Raw genomic sequence first — 14,518 nt, forward strand, 5'->3', positions numbered from 1 at the left:
TCCCATGTCTACAAAGCGGCTTCATCATCTATCATCAAATGATGCGAAATAACTCTGTTTACAGAGCGCCTACTCAGTGCTACGTTTTTCCACGCGGTCCTCACACATCTGTCCTCATAGGGCCACTCTTAGTCCTGTGTTTCAGGTGAGGAAATGGAGGTCCAGAGAGTTGAAGCAACTTGCTCAGCATCACACAGCTAATAAATGGCCGGCCTAAGCCCAGAGGTGTCTGACTGAGGAACCTCTTAACCCTGTCATCCCAGTGTGACTTCTGAAGCCTCCAGGATTCAGGAACACACAAGGGCTCACCTGCAGATGTTTTCCCTGCTGGGCTGGGGAAAGGCATTGCACCTGTTCTGTGCCCTCAGACCTCCTCCCCACCCCAGCCTTAGTGAAAATTTTCCAGAGGGGTCTGGTGACATAGCAGTCCATACTCCAGGACCACTGGTTAGACTAGACCTTCCCAAACAGGTCCAGAAGACCCCCGAGGGAGCTCTGGGCCCCAGAGCCCAGAGGAGGAGCAGGGAGGGTTTACCTCTGCAAATAATGCTTCTCCGATGGGGGTGTGGGCAAAATCGCAGCGCATGTCAGATTTCAGCAAATCCAGATTAAAGTTGAGATCAGTCTGAGGCTGAATAACAAAACCAGCCCTAATTAGGAGGCTAAGCCTGGCTAAAGCTCCCTGCCTTGCATCACCACGGGCAAAACCCCACCTTGTTTGTTTATACAGGAGAATAAAGCCAGCATCCCTGGGGTTTGGCCAGAGGTTCCACCAGAGAGCCCCTGGGAAGTGGGCAGCTCCTCCCTCTGGGAGGCTTCCAAGGGGCCCCTTGTAACACAGCAGGAAGGGGAGAGGTGGGAACCAGCATCTTTTAAGCTCCTACTGTGTGCCAGGAGCTTTCAAAACCCCATGGAGGGTTGCCTGGCACATATGTGCTCCGAGAGCGGGGGTTATTATTAATATTATTATATCCCCACTTTACAAGCAAAAATGATATATAGAAAACAGGTGACTAGTCCAGGGTCCCACTGCTGGATTTGAATCCAGCTCGACGCCTGGTGCCTTCAGGACTCTCCCCGCATCCCCCACATTTGCCAGGGGCCACAGCCTGGGGAATCTGCTTCTCTGAGAGAAACAATCTGCTTTGACCTATCAGAAAAACACTGTGGTTTCTGCTTCTCCCCCTTGTGGGAAGAAACCAGATGTGGAGCCATGATTGGCATCCCTGCTGGGTTCCGCCCACCCAGAGTGCCCAGGCTCAGGGGCTGAGGGCCGGGTCTGGTCTGCCTTCAGTTCTGAGCAAAATGCTCACCTTTACACGTTGGCTGGCTGGATTTTCTACAGTCTGGCTGCATCAAACACAAGGCCAAGCACTTCCCCAACATCCTCCTCTCTATTTCTCCTTAAAAACAAAAAAGTTATTAGATCATGGGGAAACAACTATGGTAAAGTGTCACTTGAAAAATGTGGGTGACACGATCGAATCCACTCTGTGGGCCCAACACCATGAGACAGTGTCCAGTGCACGATGGAAAGACCGGGGTAAATACAGCAGAGAGTTCAACCCTGGTTTATTCTGGGCCTTGAGAGCATGAATACCTTTCCCCCTTGCTTCTGCTTTTTAACATTTTATAATCAAGCGTTGCTTTAAACTATTTTTTATGGTAGGGGGAATAAAAATAAAAAATAAATATATGTATATGTAAAAAACCCAGAAAGATAATTTTAGAGATATATACCAGTATTATAAATGCTGCTAACTGGACATCTGTTTTTTTTTTTTAACTTTAGCATATATTGGGACCATTTTTTCATGTTATTAAAAATCCTCCTAGAACATCTTCTGTTAATGGATGCATAGTATTCCATTATCTGGTGGTACCATCAGTTAAGGAACAAATGCCCTCTTGCTGGCATTTAGGTTGTTTTAAATGGATCACTCATATAAATAGAGTGGGAGCAAACATCCTTATAGCTCACAACTTGTGTACAATCAAGATTACCTCCTTACCTAAATTGCCTAATGTGAAATTGCTAAGTCGAAAGGTATGTAAAATATTTAAGGTTTTTGATATTTGTGACCAAATTGCCCTTCAGCACAGAGATAATTTATCCTCCTGCTTCTATGAGAAATATGCTTTCCCTCACCTTTGCCATCAATGAGTATTACCATTTCAATAAAATCTTGCTAATATGTCCCATATTGTTGTTTTCAGTGCTTTTGCAATGAAAAAGTCGATTTTATTTTTTTAAAAATTAACTTTACAGTGGTTAGAAAATTTGAAATATTTTTCCCACCCACAATGCCACCATTAATATAGTTTTTCCCACTTTTCTGGGTTCCCACCTATTTTTACTCACATGTATCCATTTGCACACTGATGTCATAGTATATACAGTTTAGACTGTTAGGCTTTATTTTACTTTTCTCACTCACCTTTATTTTTGAGAACATTGCCATAGGCTTCATGGCCTTTGCATTTACCACCCTCAGGGCTGATATTCCACGAGATTAGGCTGTTTTCCCATAACTGTGCCCTTGTACTTGGACCTTTGGGCTATTCATCGTTTCTCACACTGTAGCTACTGCTGTTGTGTACATCTTTAGGCTTAGAGCTTTTGCATTATGTTGAATAATTTCCTTAACTTCCAAGTAATAGGAAGCCAGGGTCAAAGTGTGCAGCATCTTGAAGGCCTTTGCCTAGTACTGCCGCTTTGCACCCCAAAATGCCTGCCCCCATTTACAGGGTTACTTGCTCTTTAGGGTGAGACTGCTCCCTCTTTACCCCAGCTCAGATCATTCTCTTCTTCCTTAAAGCTTTGTGCACAGCCAAATTACTTATATTCTGACAGTTTCTTGAGACAAGGCATGGTGGGGAAGCATGGACCTTGGAGAAAGGTGGGTAGGGGTCCACATAGTAGGTGCTCAATAAATATTTGTTGATTACATAATAGTTACTGAGCAGCTACCATGTGCCAGGAACCTAAAATGTTCTTTTTCTACCATAGCCTCCCAGTTGTTGGAAGAATTATTATCCTTAGTTTATGGAGGAGGAAGCTGGGCTTAGGCCCTGGTTAGATGAATGTCCTTTGGCAAATTACTGAATATCTCTGAGTCTATTTCCTCATGTTTAGAATGGAGGTGCTAATACCCACCTTGCAGGGCTGCCGTGAGGATTAAATGAGCCACATATGTGATGCACGGACACATGTTCTCTAAATGGTGAGCGTTATTTTCAGTTATTCCAGGCCCCTTCTACTTGACCATCCTGGAGTGATACTGCCTTATAGTCATTAAATGTATTCTTACTGCTTTTTATTTTTTTGAGAGAAGTTCTTTATTCTGTTTTAAAATTTCTTTCTGCTCAGGGCATTATAATGTCAACGAATCCCTTGTGAAGCAGTCGCCGAAGATATTAATGTCTTGTTTTAAATCAAAAACTGGCCGTGGATTAAAACTGATGTCGACAGGCCCAGGACCCGGTTATTACAACCCAGGAGGTCACATCGAAGTTCAAAAAAAGACTCTTATCCCGTGAGTCCTGATCATCCTGATATTTCTTCTGAAAGGTATTCTGGGGAAGGACCCGAACCTGGGGAGAAAAGGAAGGGGTGTCACAGCTTGGCAGACACAGGCCGAGTTGCTCTCCTGGGGCCCTTGCTGACACATAGCAGGTGCTCAAGAAATACTTGTTGAATACATAGTATTTACTGAGTAACTCTTGTATGCCAGGAACTTAACATCTTCTTCAATGATCATAACAACTCTATTGTAGGCATGATTATTCTTACTTCATAGAGGAGGAAGCCAGGCCTCAGCGAGGCTGAAAGACTTGCGTAAGTCCACACAGCTTACTTGAGATGCGCCTGGGACTCAGGCTCAGGACTGTTTGCATCTTCCAACATTCCCCATGATGCTGTACTCTCCTGGTGCTGGTATTATTCTATCTTTATAATATAAAATCTCCACTGGGGTGGCAGGATATACGAAAGCGGTGAAACTCTCATAGCTTTGTACTGATAGGTTAACAGCCTAGACTTTGGAGTTGGTCAGACCTGCTAGATTGGAACGTCAGCTCTGCTATATTCATGCTGTGTGACCGTCAGCACTGTGCTAACCCCTCTGAGCCTGCATGCCCTCGATTATAAAGTGGGGATAATTTATCCGAACGTTGCTTTCTGATTTAAAAAATATATTTGATATAGTAGGTACAAATAGTGAGTCAATAACACAAATTTTAAAAGACAGGGATTTGTGTTACTGTTTTTAATCTCCTGTACATTTGATGTTACTTTCACCTCAGAGGCTCAAAAATTCACGGGGCTTAATATTCCTCAAATGGGTCTAGAACTTCTAGAACTAAGTGCCGTGAAGGTCAGCCGTCCTGTCACTCTCAGCAGGATTGGCTGTTGTGAGGGCTGACCAGCAGGGCTGGGACCAAGGGTATAGCCACCTGGGGGCCTCCAGAGAGGTCACCTGGGAGCCTCCAGGGAGGTCAGGCAGCTGGCTGGGCGCAGAGCCACAGGGGGTCAGGAGGCTGGGTGGCCCGGGGAGGCTGGCAAACTGGGTCTACTCGGACCATGAGCCCAGGGCAAGGGGTCAGGGGTAAGGGAGAGGAGCAAGACATGAGCCTGCTGAGTCCAACCCAGGACCTGGGGAAGGGATTCAGACCTCAGATGGAGTCCACCAGCTGAGTCCCTTCTGCCCTTCGGATCTGGGGTTCTGCAGGACTCGGGACCGGGGCGGGAAAGTCTCCAGGAACAGGCTCTCTCCAAACGTCAGGGACTTCCTGCCTCTGGGTTGGCTTGGGCACCACTACACACAACCTTTCCCTATGCTGCCCCCAAATGGAGTGGGAGAGAGGATGGGCTTTGGGGTTAGCAGACCTGAGTGAGAATCACAGCTCTGTCTCTAGCAGAGACTTCTCCTCCCTGAGCCTCCATGTTTCCATGTATTAAGTGGAGATAAGAACCTTATCTCATGGGGGTTCTGTGAGGATTAGATGAGAAAGTGCTTGAAAATAGCTCTCACTCTTCTTATTACAGCAGCTATTATTCTATATCCTAGAGAGGATATGTGACGATAGAGGATGCAGCTGTTTTGAGGCATGGAGGCTCAAGCCCCCACCCTGACTCTGGAAGCTTCTTCAGGGAAACAATGAGAGGAGGGTGAGGGGCACTCGGTGTTTAACCGCCTTCCCCAGAGTGGTGTCATTTGGCCTGCGTCCGAGTTTGGATGAGTGGTTTGAAATAGCCTCATTTTATGGCATTCGCATCTGTCAGTCAGCAGGCCCTGGAGGTTTCTGGTGCTGTGCTGAGGGCTATGGGGGAGCTCACGTGGACAGAGCACCATCCATACTTTCAGGCTCACCTGGCAACAACTCCAGAGCAAGGCAGAGGAACATGCCACAAAACGCCGGATCGTGTGGGCCCCAAGGTTGCATGACCACACTGCCCCACCAAGGGTGCCAGCTTTCTGATGGGAGCAGTGCAGTAGTGCTGGTGTGTCTGGGGGTATCTGGGGCGCACTGGCTCTCTGTGATGCTTCGTGAATGGTGGCTCCTGGGTTAATAAACCTAGGAAGCACTGCATACAATCCCTCTCCCCCGGGTGCATCACAGTATACATGAGCTTATTAAAGGCTCTGAGAAGGCCCGCAGTAAAGAGACCTGTCAAACCCAGTGTCTCTTAAACTTGGGCTCACCCTGGTGAGTGGACAGTGCCCCAGCCTCCACGGCAGGCTCTGTGGTCTGGGGCTGCTCTCAGCGCCTCCCTGAGCCTTTGTTTCTCCATTTGTGAAAAGAGGGGAAATCTTTCCATTTCTCACACTCTGTGACCCCAGCTTTGCTCACCATGTCACTTCGGAGAGCATACGGAGGCTGTGAACATGGGGGCAGGCAGGACCCACAGAGGAAGTCCAGTATATATTGTTGAGTTGGCATGGAAAGGGTGAGGTTGAGAAATCTGTAATTTCATTTAAAAGCAAAGAGATAAAACTAAAGTGTGCTGTTGGTTATTCCAAAGTAGCATCCATCTGTTTATGTGGGACGATGGAGAAAGGGATGTGATATAAAGAAGAGAAACAGCGAATGTGATAGTATTGAAGGAGTATCCAAACTCCAGTCTCTCAAATTCAAATTCTGTTTCCTTTCCTGTGACCCTGGAGGGGGGAGAGGGGCAGGAGCACCTGAGGGCCCATCCTGGGGTTGTCAGGCCCCGGAGAAGGTCTGCGTTGTTTCCTCCCCATCGATATGTTGAGACTCTGTCTACATCAAGCCTAATCATACTCAGATCTCCGGGGGCTGCATGGGGCAGTGGTGGAGAATCTGAGAATCATCACAGTGTTTCTTTTGTGGAAGCACGGGCCGCCCAGGCGTCACTTGTTTCTCTTGCTTGGAAGTGTGTGGCTCCCCATTCACGGGTGGGGCTCCAGTTTGCAAAGATGGTATTTCGGCTCTGCTTTCTTCAGGATGCAGGGAGAACGGGGGAGATGTTAATTCTCGCTGGGGTCACTGGTGCCGTGTTACCAACCCCTGCTGGCCTCCTGAGCTGGGAACCGGCTGCAGAGGCCGTGGCACCGAGGGCATAAGCACAGGCAGGGAGTCGTCAGGCCGCTGAAACTCCCGCCTTCCCCTCTCACCAGCCCTGGGAGGCTGGGGGTAGGGGTGGGGGGGGGTGTCACTTAACTCCCTGGGAATTCAAATTCATCCTCTGTGAGTTGGGGCAAGCACACTTTACAACACGCTTGCAAGGATAAAAAAAGATGACTCACATAACTGGCAAATTGTAAACTTTTGATGTGCGTGATTTGTACTTTCATCGAAACGTGTGAGCAAGCCCTCTGCACTCACCCGATGTTTCTTGAGTGGCCCTGCCGCACAGATGCGGTGAGGGGCTGTAGGGTCGTTGGCGTGGCCGTTTCTGGGCTCCTCGGCTGAAGAACGCATCACAGAGTGTCTTTGTTATGGCCACGTTGCTGACTCGAAAGCTAAGAGGATTTACCAGCTTCCGGGGGTCTCTGGAGGAGGCTATCAGCCAGGGTTTCACTTCTGTAGGTCTCCAGCATCCGTCACAGTGCTGACTCAACGGATCAGGGTGAGTCAGGGGGCGGGCTTTTGGAGATCAGAATACTTCCTCCTAGGCGCTCCCTTCCGACTCACGCCAGGAGGGAGGTGAAACACCCACTGACATCTTTCTAACCCTTGATCTGCTTCCTGGAGTTTTTAAACCACTGGTTTTGCTCAGACACGCTGTCCTGTCACAGCCAGAGCCCCATCGGCCCCACTCCAATTTGGGTAATTACGTTGGACCCACCTAAAGTTCCCCTGGGATTTTCAATTAGATATGGGATGCTTCTTCCCAAGCAGCTGTAATCTGTCACCCACTCCCCTGTTAAACAGATACCGCATTCCACCCCAGAGGCAATCGGCTGCCCTTTAATGATGAGAAAAAAATTGCCCCTTTATCCCTCCCAACCCTGGGAATCCCTGAGGCAGAGTGAATCTGTGCCTGGGAGCGTCCCAAGGGTCTCGGATGCCCTCCCCAAGTGACCTGCTGAGTCCTCTGAGACATTCATTATTCTTTGGTGATTTGCAAACAGCTCACACTGGAAGCTGCAAACACAACTTAATCCAGTTGTGGCCAAGTCAGAGCCTTTGACAGATGTTTTTTCCACGGGGCAGGACCAGGTTGGCTTTTAAAACTGGGCGATGAGGCTCATAAAAATCCCTGGTTACAATGCACTGTGGCTGCCCCGGGTTTGATTCAGTCTGACCTCAGTGATTTGCCCAGCCCCATGAGGACATGGAAGGACCATCCCCGGGTGATGATAAAACTGTCAGGTAGGGTTCAGATGCCTGGGCTCCCCTACTTGCTTCAACCCCTCTGCTCCTCTCTGCAGTTAGGCAAATGTCCTCGGGAATAGGGACCAGGGCCTCAGTGATGGATAAGACACCATCCCCTGCATTAAAGAACTAGACAAGTAAAAAGCATAGAAAAGTAATGTGTTTTGTGCAGAGAAGAGAAGAATGGCTACAGTGTATTGAGGGGCCAGCTTCCAGCCCTCAGAGTTTTCACAGACTTCCTACAGCTTCATCTTCCAACTCTCCCACGGGTCAGGATTGTTACATAGAGTTTACAGGGGACGCAGACTCTCCCCGGTGGTAGAGCAGAGGGTGGAATCCAGGTCCACCTGACTCCAAAATCCGTGCTCCTCTATGGAGCCCAGGAAGGGAGGCAGGGAAGGGGAAGGATTGTGGCCCAGGGAGTTTCCCTGGAGGAGGTGAGAAGCAAAGAGGGAATCAGAGTTGGTAGGGAAAGGAGGTGCTCCTGGCAGAAGGATCAGCACGGCAAAGGCATGGAGTCGTTGGACAACGCTGTGCTGGGTATTTCTGGTCATTTCTTTTTTTTTCTTTTGGACGCACAGGGTAGCTTGCGGGATCTTAGTTCCTCCACCAGGGATCGAACCTGGGCCCACAGCAGTGAAAGCATGGAGTCCTAACTACTGGACCACCAGGGAAGTCCCTGTGCTGGGTGTTTCTGGGAGATGACCTGGGAGTTAGGCTTCACTGAGAGGCCACTGGTAGTTTTCCTTTAGCTCCTCCTCAGGGCCTGTAACGGGGGTTGGTCGGAAACCCAAGTGAACAGCCCAGAATTCACGGGTGGAAGGAGGCTTGAAGGCGGTCCAGGGGCTTAGCCTCTGGCTCCTTGTGCCCCAGTCCCGGCCCCACGGAGCACGGCTTGTCCCTCTTCCAGGCTTTTGCCCCTGCTGTTTCCTCTGTGGGAAATGCCCCCACCTCCACCTTTTCTAGCCAAAGAATTCCTGCTTACCTTTCAGAGCAAATGTTACCTCTTCTAGGGTAGATTTCTGGATTCACCCAGTTGGAATTAGTCTCTCTCACCTATATTCTAACATTTCATGTTAAAAAAAAAAAATGGTACCAGTAAAGCACTCGTTAATCTTCATAACAACCCTGGGAGGCAGGTATTATTATCCACCGTTTTACAGATAAAGAAACTGAGGCCTAGGGAGATTAAGAGGCTTTTCTAAGGATGCACAGCTGGTGGATGGGGAAGCAGAGATTCAAACTCAAGTCTGTCTGAGTGCAAAGCCTGTAAGTTGTCACCGGCCATGATTGTCACTGGCAGTGGATTGTTAAGCCCTCCGGGGCATTCAGGGTCTGTGTCTTAGCACAGAACTGTCTGGACTCCCCAGAGTGCCTGGCACAGAGCTGCACACGGGGCTGACACTGTCCGAAGGTCCGGGGAGCTGAGTTGGTGGGGCAAAGCCTCTCCTGGGCATGTGGATGGAGGGGAGGATGAGGGACCTGTCTCACTCACTCTCAGCAAGAATCTGGTGATGGGCTTCCCTGGTGGCGCAGTGTTGAGAGTCCGCCTGCCGATGCAGGGGACAGGGGTTCATGCCCCGGTCCGGGAAGATCCCACATGCCGCGAAGCGACTGGGCCCATGAGCCATGGCGGCTGAGCCTGCGCGTCCCGAGCCTGTGCTCCGCAAGGGGAGAGGCCACAACAGTGAGAAGCCCATGTACTGCAAAAAAAAAAAAAAAAAAAAAAAAAAGAATCTGGTGAGATGCTGACCCCTGCCTTCCCAGCTCCCTGCAGGCTGTCCCTGGTCAGGAGAGTAGACATCTCACAGTTTCCTCAAAGACTCAGGGTGACCCGGACCCATGGAGTAACCTCATGCGGTGATTGGCTCATTCCACCTCTAACTTCCAGGAGTCAAGCCTGTCTCTCAATGATCAAATTTCTGAGGGTGCTCTGAAGGGGTGTTGCAGCCGGAACAAGGGTATGCCAGCTTTTATTTGTAAGGGGAGAGTGGTGGATCACACACTGTAACCAGTTCTTCCACGCAGACTGGAGGGAAAGAAAGGAGGCAACGTTTTCCCCCCATTTTCCTGTGGGCGCCTTATCCTAAATATATACATCCAAGCCAGCTGTTCCTCCATCCCAAGACGTGAGCCTCTCGCAGGTTTACGATGGCTGCCAGCAGCCTCCGCTGGCAGTGGGAGTGTCCACCCTGCCCCAAGGTAACTCTGGTGAGAGGCCCCCTAACCTCACTTTCCTGAGGCTCTGTTGCCCATCCAGACAGCGGATGGTGGTGCTGCAAGGGATCGTAGTAATAACACAACTGCTTTTACTGAGGACTTACTGTGTTTGGACGCTCTGCTAGGCACCTTACATAGCTTTTCTCCAGTCATCAACCCGCATATAAGGAGTGAGTGTTACTACTCCTTGTTGCCAGGAACAGAGAGGTCCAGGGACTTGGCTGCCCGGTATTCAGACTCAGGTCTGTGTGACTCTAAAACTCGAAAATTCTCCTCTGCCACAATGCCCTCCCCATCTTGCTAGTCACCAAGACTTGAGTTCCAGTGCTGGCATTACCATGAACTTGCTCTGTGACACTGGGTGACTCACTTTCTCTCTCTGGGCACCAACTTCTTAAGCAAAATAAGGATGTTGGATAAGACATCTCTAGGTCTCCTCTAGCTCTCCGAGTCTAAGAATGCCTCTGCTTCAGAAGGTGTTGGCCAAAGGGCAGCAGAGTTCCAGTGGCTGGGCATCCCAGTTCCCTCCTCTGTTTGGATGGGTTGGCTTTGAGCTGTGATGAGTCTCCTGGGGCCATTCAAGGTTCTGAGAAATCTCTCTTTCATTTTGGTGAAAGACCTTAGGAGAAGCTTCAGATGTGAGGCAGAAGTGGGCAGCCCTTCTATTGCATGGCCAGGAGGGTAGGACATTTCCTGTTAACAATCCCAGGATTCCTGGGCAACCCAGCGGACCTCTCTGAATCAAGGCCAGATGGGAGGTCACAGCTGGAAGGGACCTCAGAGGTCGTCATGTCCAACCCCCTCATTTTACAGATGGGGAGACTGAGTCCCAGAGTGCATTAGTAACAGAGTGAGGGCTCGAATACAGGTTCTCTGTTTCATTTATTCTCTCGAGAACAGGCTTAAAAGACTCCCTTTCCTGAAGGGGGGAAGACAGACCTGAAAACAACTGCAATCTAAGTGGTGATCGTTATTCAGAGGTCTCTTGACTTCCAGCCCAGTATTTTTCCACTCCTACCTCCTGCCTTGCCAAAAACATGTTTAATAAGTTTCTGAGATGTCAGTGCTAGAATGGCCTCTAAAGATCTGCTAGTCTCGGGATGGCAAATCCTTGGAATTTGGAATTCCTCTTCCCATTTCCTGGCCATGGCAGACATCACAAGTGGCTCACCAATGCTCTTCCCATACAGCCCAAACGAGGCCTCAGTTCTTTACATGGAGCTCCAGCCAGGCACTACCAAGCGATCAGAGTTGGCACATGGCATCGATGTCTTCTGCCATTCCTGATTAGCTCAACGACATCCGTCATCCACAACGACAAATGTACTGAGCTCTCACTTTGTGCTGGGCCCTGTCCTGACTACCGTGTTTTAGGTGTGTCATCTCCTTTAACCCTGAAAACAAGCCTACAGGGTAGGTACCGTTATGACTGCCCTTGTGCAGGCGAGAAGACTGGGGTCCAGGGTCCCCAGATCACTAGCAGTGGAGCCGGAAGAGGAAATAGGTCTCCCAGTGCCTCGTCCAGTCCTCTTGCAGATGGCTGGGCACTGGGCAGGTCCTGGCTATGTCGAAAAACTGCCATTTCTCCAATAGACTGATTTAGGGACATCTTCCCATTTTTGTCTTTTCTGAAGGAGAAACCCCATCCTAACTTTCTCTGCCCAGCCTTTGCCTCTGCCCCCGAAGCCGCCTCTTCCAGGCCCTGGGCAGTATGAGATCGTGGACTACACGGGGCCCCCCAAGCACTTCGTCTCCAGTGCATCCTTCGTGTCCAACACCAGCCGGTGGACAGTGGCGCCGTCCCAGCCAGGCCTGCCCGGCTCGCCTGGCCCAGGTCAGAGGATTGCTTTCAGTGATTGTAAAAACCAAACCTGGAATTGTTTGTCATTCCTGGGCCATCAAATACCACTGATTTATAGGCTGTTTGCCAAACAATTTACAGGGGTTAGAGTGGATCTAGAAGACTTTTCGGCTTACACTGTCAGAGTATGAAAGGTGGGTTTTTGTTTTTTTTTTTAATTTATTTTTTTAAGGTGAAAGGGCTCTTAGAGATGATCCAGGTCAGGGATTTATAACTGAGGACCATGAATGTTTCAAGAGACACAAAGCTGGGCTCCAGGAGGTCTGTGACCCTGAAATCGTCTGCAAATTTGGAACGTGCAGATATTATTTTCTGTGGAAAAGAGCCACAGCTTTTGTCTAAAAAGTGCATGTTCTTAAGAATGTTTAAATCGTAGGTCTAGTCTGGCGGGGTCACCTCCCAGATGGGGAAGGCCCGGAGAGCAAGGTGTCATAGCCCTGCAGAGGGTGAGCAGAGGGCAGAGGCCGAGACTCTCTCGCCTCGACGCCTTGTCTGTCATGAAATAAAACAGGGCTCCACCCGAGCAGCTCTTTCAAGCCATATAGTTACCCCCAGGATCTGCCTGAGAGCTGATAGTCTGAGGGACTTGTTCCAGTGGGTGGTCCCTGCACTCCCCTGCCTACCTGGAGCCCCTAGCTATTTACCACCCCCGACACTGGCCAGAGTTTATGGCATTGGGGAATGACAGGTGTGCTGATGGGCTGGTGGCGTGGGAGGGGGAAGGCAAGAGCTGAGGTGGCCAGCAGGCCTGTGAAAGTCAGGCTCTCAATGAGCATCGCTGATGCTCCCACCCTGCGGAGGCAAAGATGACTGAGGCTCAGTGCTGGCCCCCGAGGCGTCCCCTTCCCTCCACACACACAGGTGAGTAACATGTAAGGTAGGCGGGACAGCGAGAATAGCATCCTCATGGCTCTGTCCTTGGAAACGTAGTGATAAGCCAATAAGATGGCACAGGTTTGACCTACGGGTCATCTGGTCAGTCCAGGCAGAACTCAGCTTGGTCCCGCAAATGTACGAATGCCCCGTGGAGTGGTGGTGCCAGGACCCCGGAGACCAGCCGGATCCTTGTCTGACCCTGTTTGGCCCAGTCCTCTAGGAGCTTTCTCCAAGCATCTTCTCCATGCGGGCACCTGGAGGGCAGGTGCAGGCCAGGGCCTGCTGCTGTGATCACCTAGGCCAAGGTGGGCTTCCCTGAGGGCCTCCCAGAGTAAGTACATGCAAACATCTGCCTTCTTGGCTTCCAGTGGGCGCAGATCTACCTGGACCCCTCAGCAGCTTCCTGAGGGTGTACCGGAGGCCGTGCGTGGCCCTCGTGAACAAATCAGCATCAGCGCGAGAGTTTCCAGCCACCCCAGGCTGTGGTTCCCGAGCCCTGCGTGGTCCTGGCCGCTACTGTGATGGCTTTCAGTTTTCCCGAAATTTCTGAACTAAATCAAAGCAAACCCGCATTAAGCTGACACCTTGCTTCTATAAGAGTGTTGCTCTATTCATTTCTTTTCAAATTTCCTACAAAACTCTTTTGTAAATTTCCTTCTGTTAAAAAAGTTAGTGAGTTGAAGAAGGTGGGCAGCCGGAGTTCGAGTCCCGCCTGGGCCAGTTCAGAGCCGGATGACCTAGGCCCAGTCCCTCCCTCCCTGACTCCCCACATGTCAGGTGCAGGGGTCCCGCCAGCCTCACCCGCTCCAACGCCGAGTGCCAGGACCTTGAGAATTGGCCTTTTCTCTCTCAACACTGTCTCTCTCTCTCTCCTCTCACAGCCACATACAAGCCGGAATTCCCCGGAAAGCAGTCCTTTCTCTACAATGGGGACAAGAAATGGATCCCAGTGTTGTAGTCACCTCATCCGAGCTCAAGGAGACCGCCCCCGGCCACCAGCTGTCACCCCAGGCACCCCGGACGGTCATTCAGAGAGCGCCCATCTCGTGTGTGACGGCTGATGACTTGGGCCGTCCTTGCCCCCTGCCTGGTGTTACAGCTGGCCTGCCGTGCTTGTCCTTGTCCTGAGCTGCCCCCTGGAGCGTGGACCCCCACCCCACGGACCCCCCTGGATCCCTGAGCAGACAGAGCCCCCCGGGTTACTTGGCCACGTGCCCTCCGGCCTGGCTCGGCCCGCCTGCCCTCAGCCCTCAGAGCTCGTGCAGCTCAGGATCCAGGAGGAGGTGGCCGATGGCAGATGCCCCGTCTGGAAGCCTGCTGCTGAGCCAGGGCTCTGGGGCCACAGGGTGGGCAGCGCAAGGCCGCGGCCCCGGCACACTCCCATGCTCTGGCCTTGACCTCCAGACTCCTCCCGGAGTTCCAGGAGCCGGGAAGGCCCACAGGCACTGTGACAGGGACCTGAAGGGGTTGCCTTGCCCTCGCCCCCAGCTCAGCCTCGTGTCTCGCCCTAGGAAGAGCATGGCAGCGTCACCATGGTCACGTGAGCTCATCACCCACTTTCAGGAGAGGGCTCCACATCCATTTGTTGGCTCCGCGCACAAAGGGCAGATGTGGGCAGGACCCTCTGCGGCCAGAGCCCTGGGCACAGCGGTTCTGAGGGGCGCCTGCAGGTTCTTACTTTTGCCCGGCCTTTCCCCTTCCCTGGCCTGGTCTCCG

The 14,518-nt window shown here is 51.0% G+C and overlaps 1 protein-coding gene across 2 annotated transcripts in view; it reads left to right on the forward strand.

Annotated features, from left to right (window-relative positions):
- Positions 1-13,883, forward strand: part of STPG1 (sperm tail PG-rich repeat containing 1) — a 51,468-nt gene extending 37,585 nt beyond the window's left edge. The window contains exons 8-10 of one of the 2 annotated variants that reach the window (XM_027109712.1): positions 3,371-3,536; positions 11,700-11,899; positions 13,684-13,883. In XM_027109712.1, coding sequence (XP_026965513.1) covers positions 3,371-3,536; positions 11,700-11,899; positions 13,684-13,760 — 443 coding nt within the window. In that variant the 3' untranslated portion in view covers positions 13,761-13,883. Of the gene's footprint in view, positions 1-3,370; positions 3,537-11,699 lie in introns of both variants that reach the window. The other variant, XM_027109711.1, reaches the window with a different exon arrangement.
- The last annotated feature ends 635 nt before the right edge of the window (positions 13,884-14,518 follow it).

Source organism: Aethalodelphis obliquidens, unplaced genomic scaffold (assembly GCF_003676395.1).
Source record: "Aethalodelphis obliquidens isolate GAN/ISIS:26980383/991018 unplaced genomic scaffold, ASM367639v1 scaffold9, whole genome shotgun sequence".
Classification (NCBI taxonomy): domain Eukaryota; kingdom Metazoa; phylum Chordata; class Mammalia; order Artiodactyla; family Delphinidae; genus Aethalodelphis; species Aethalodelphis obliquidens.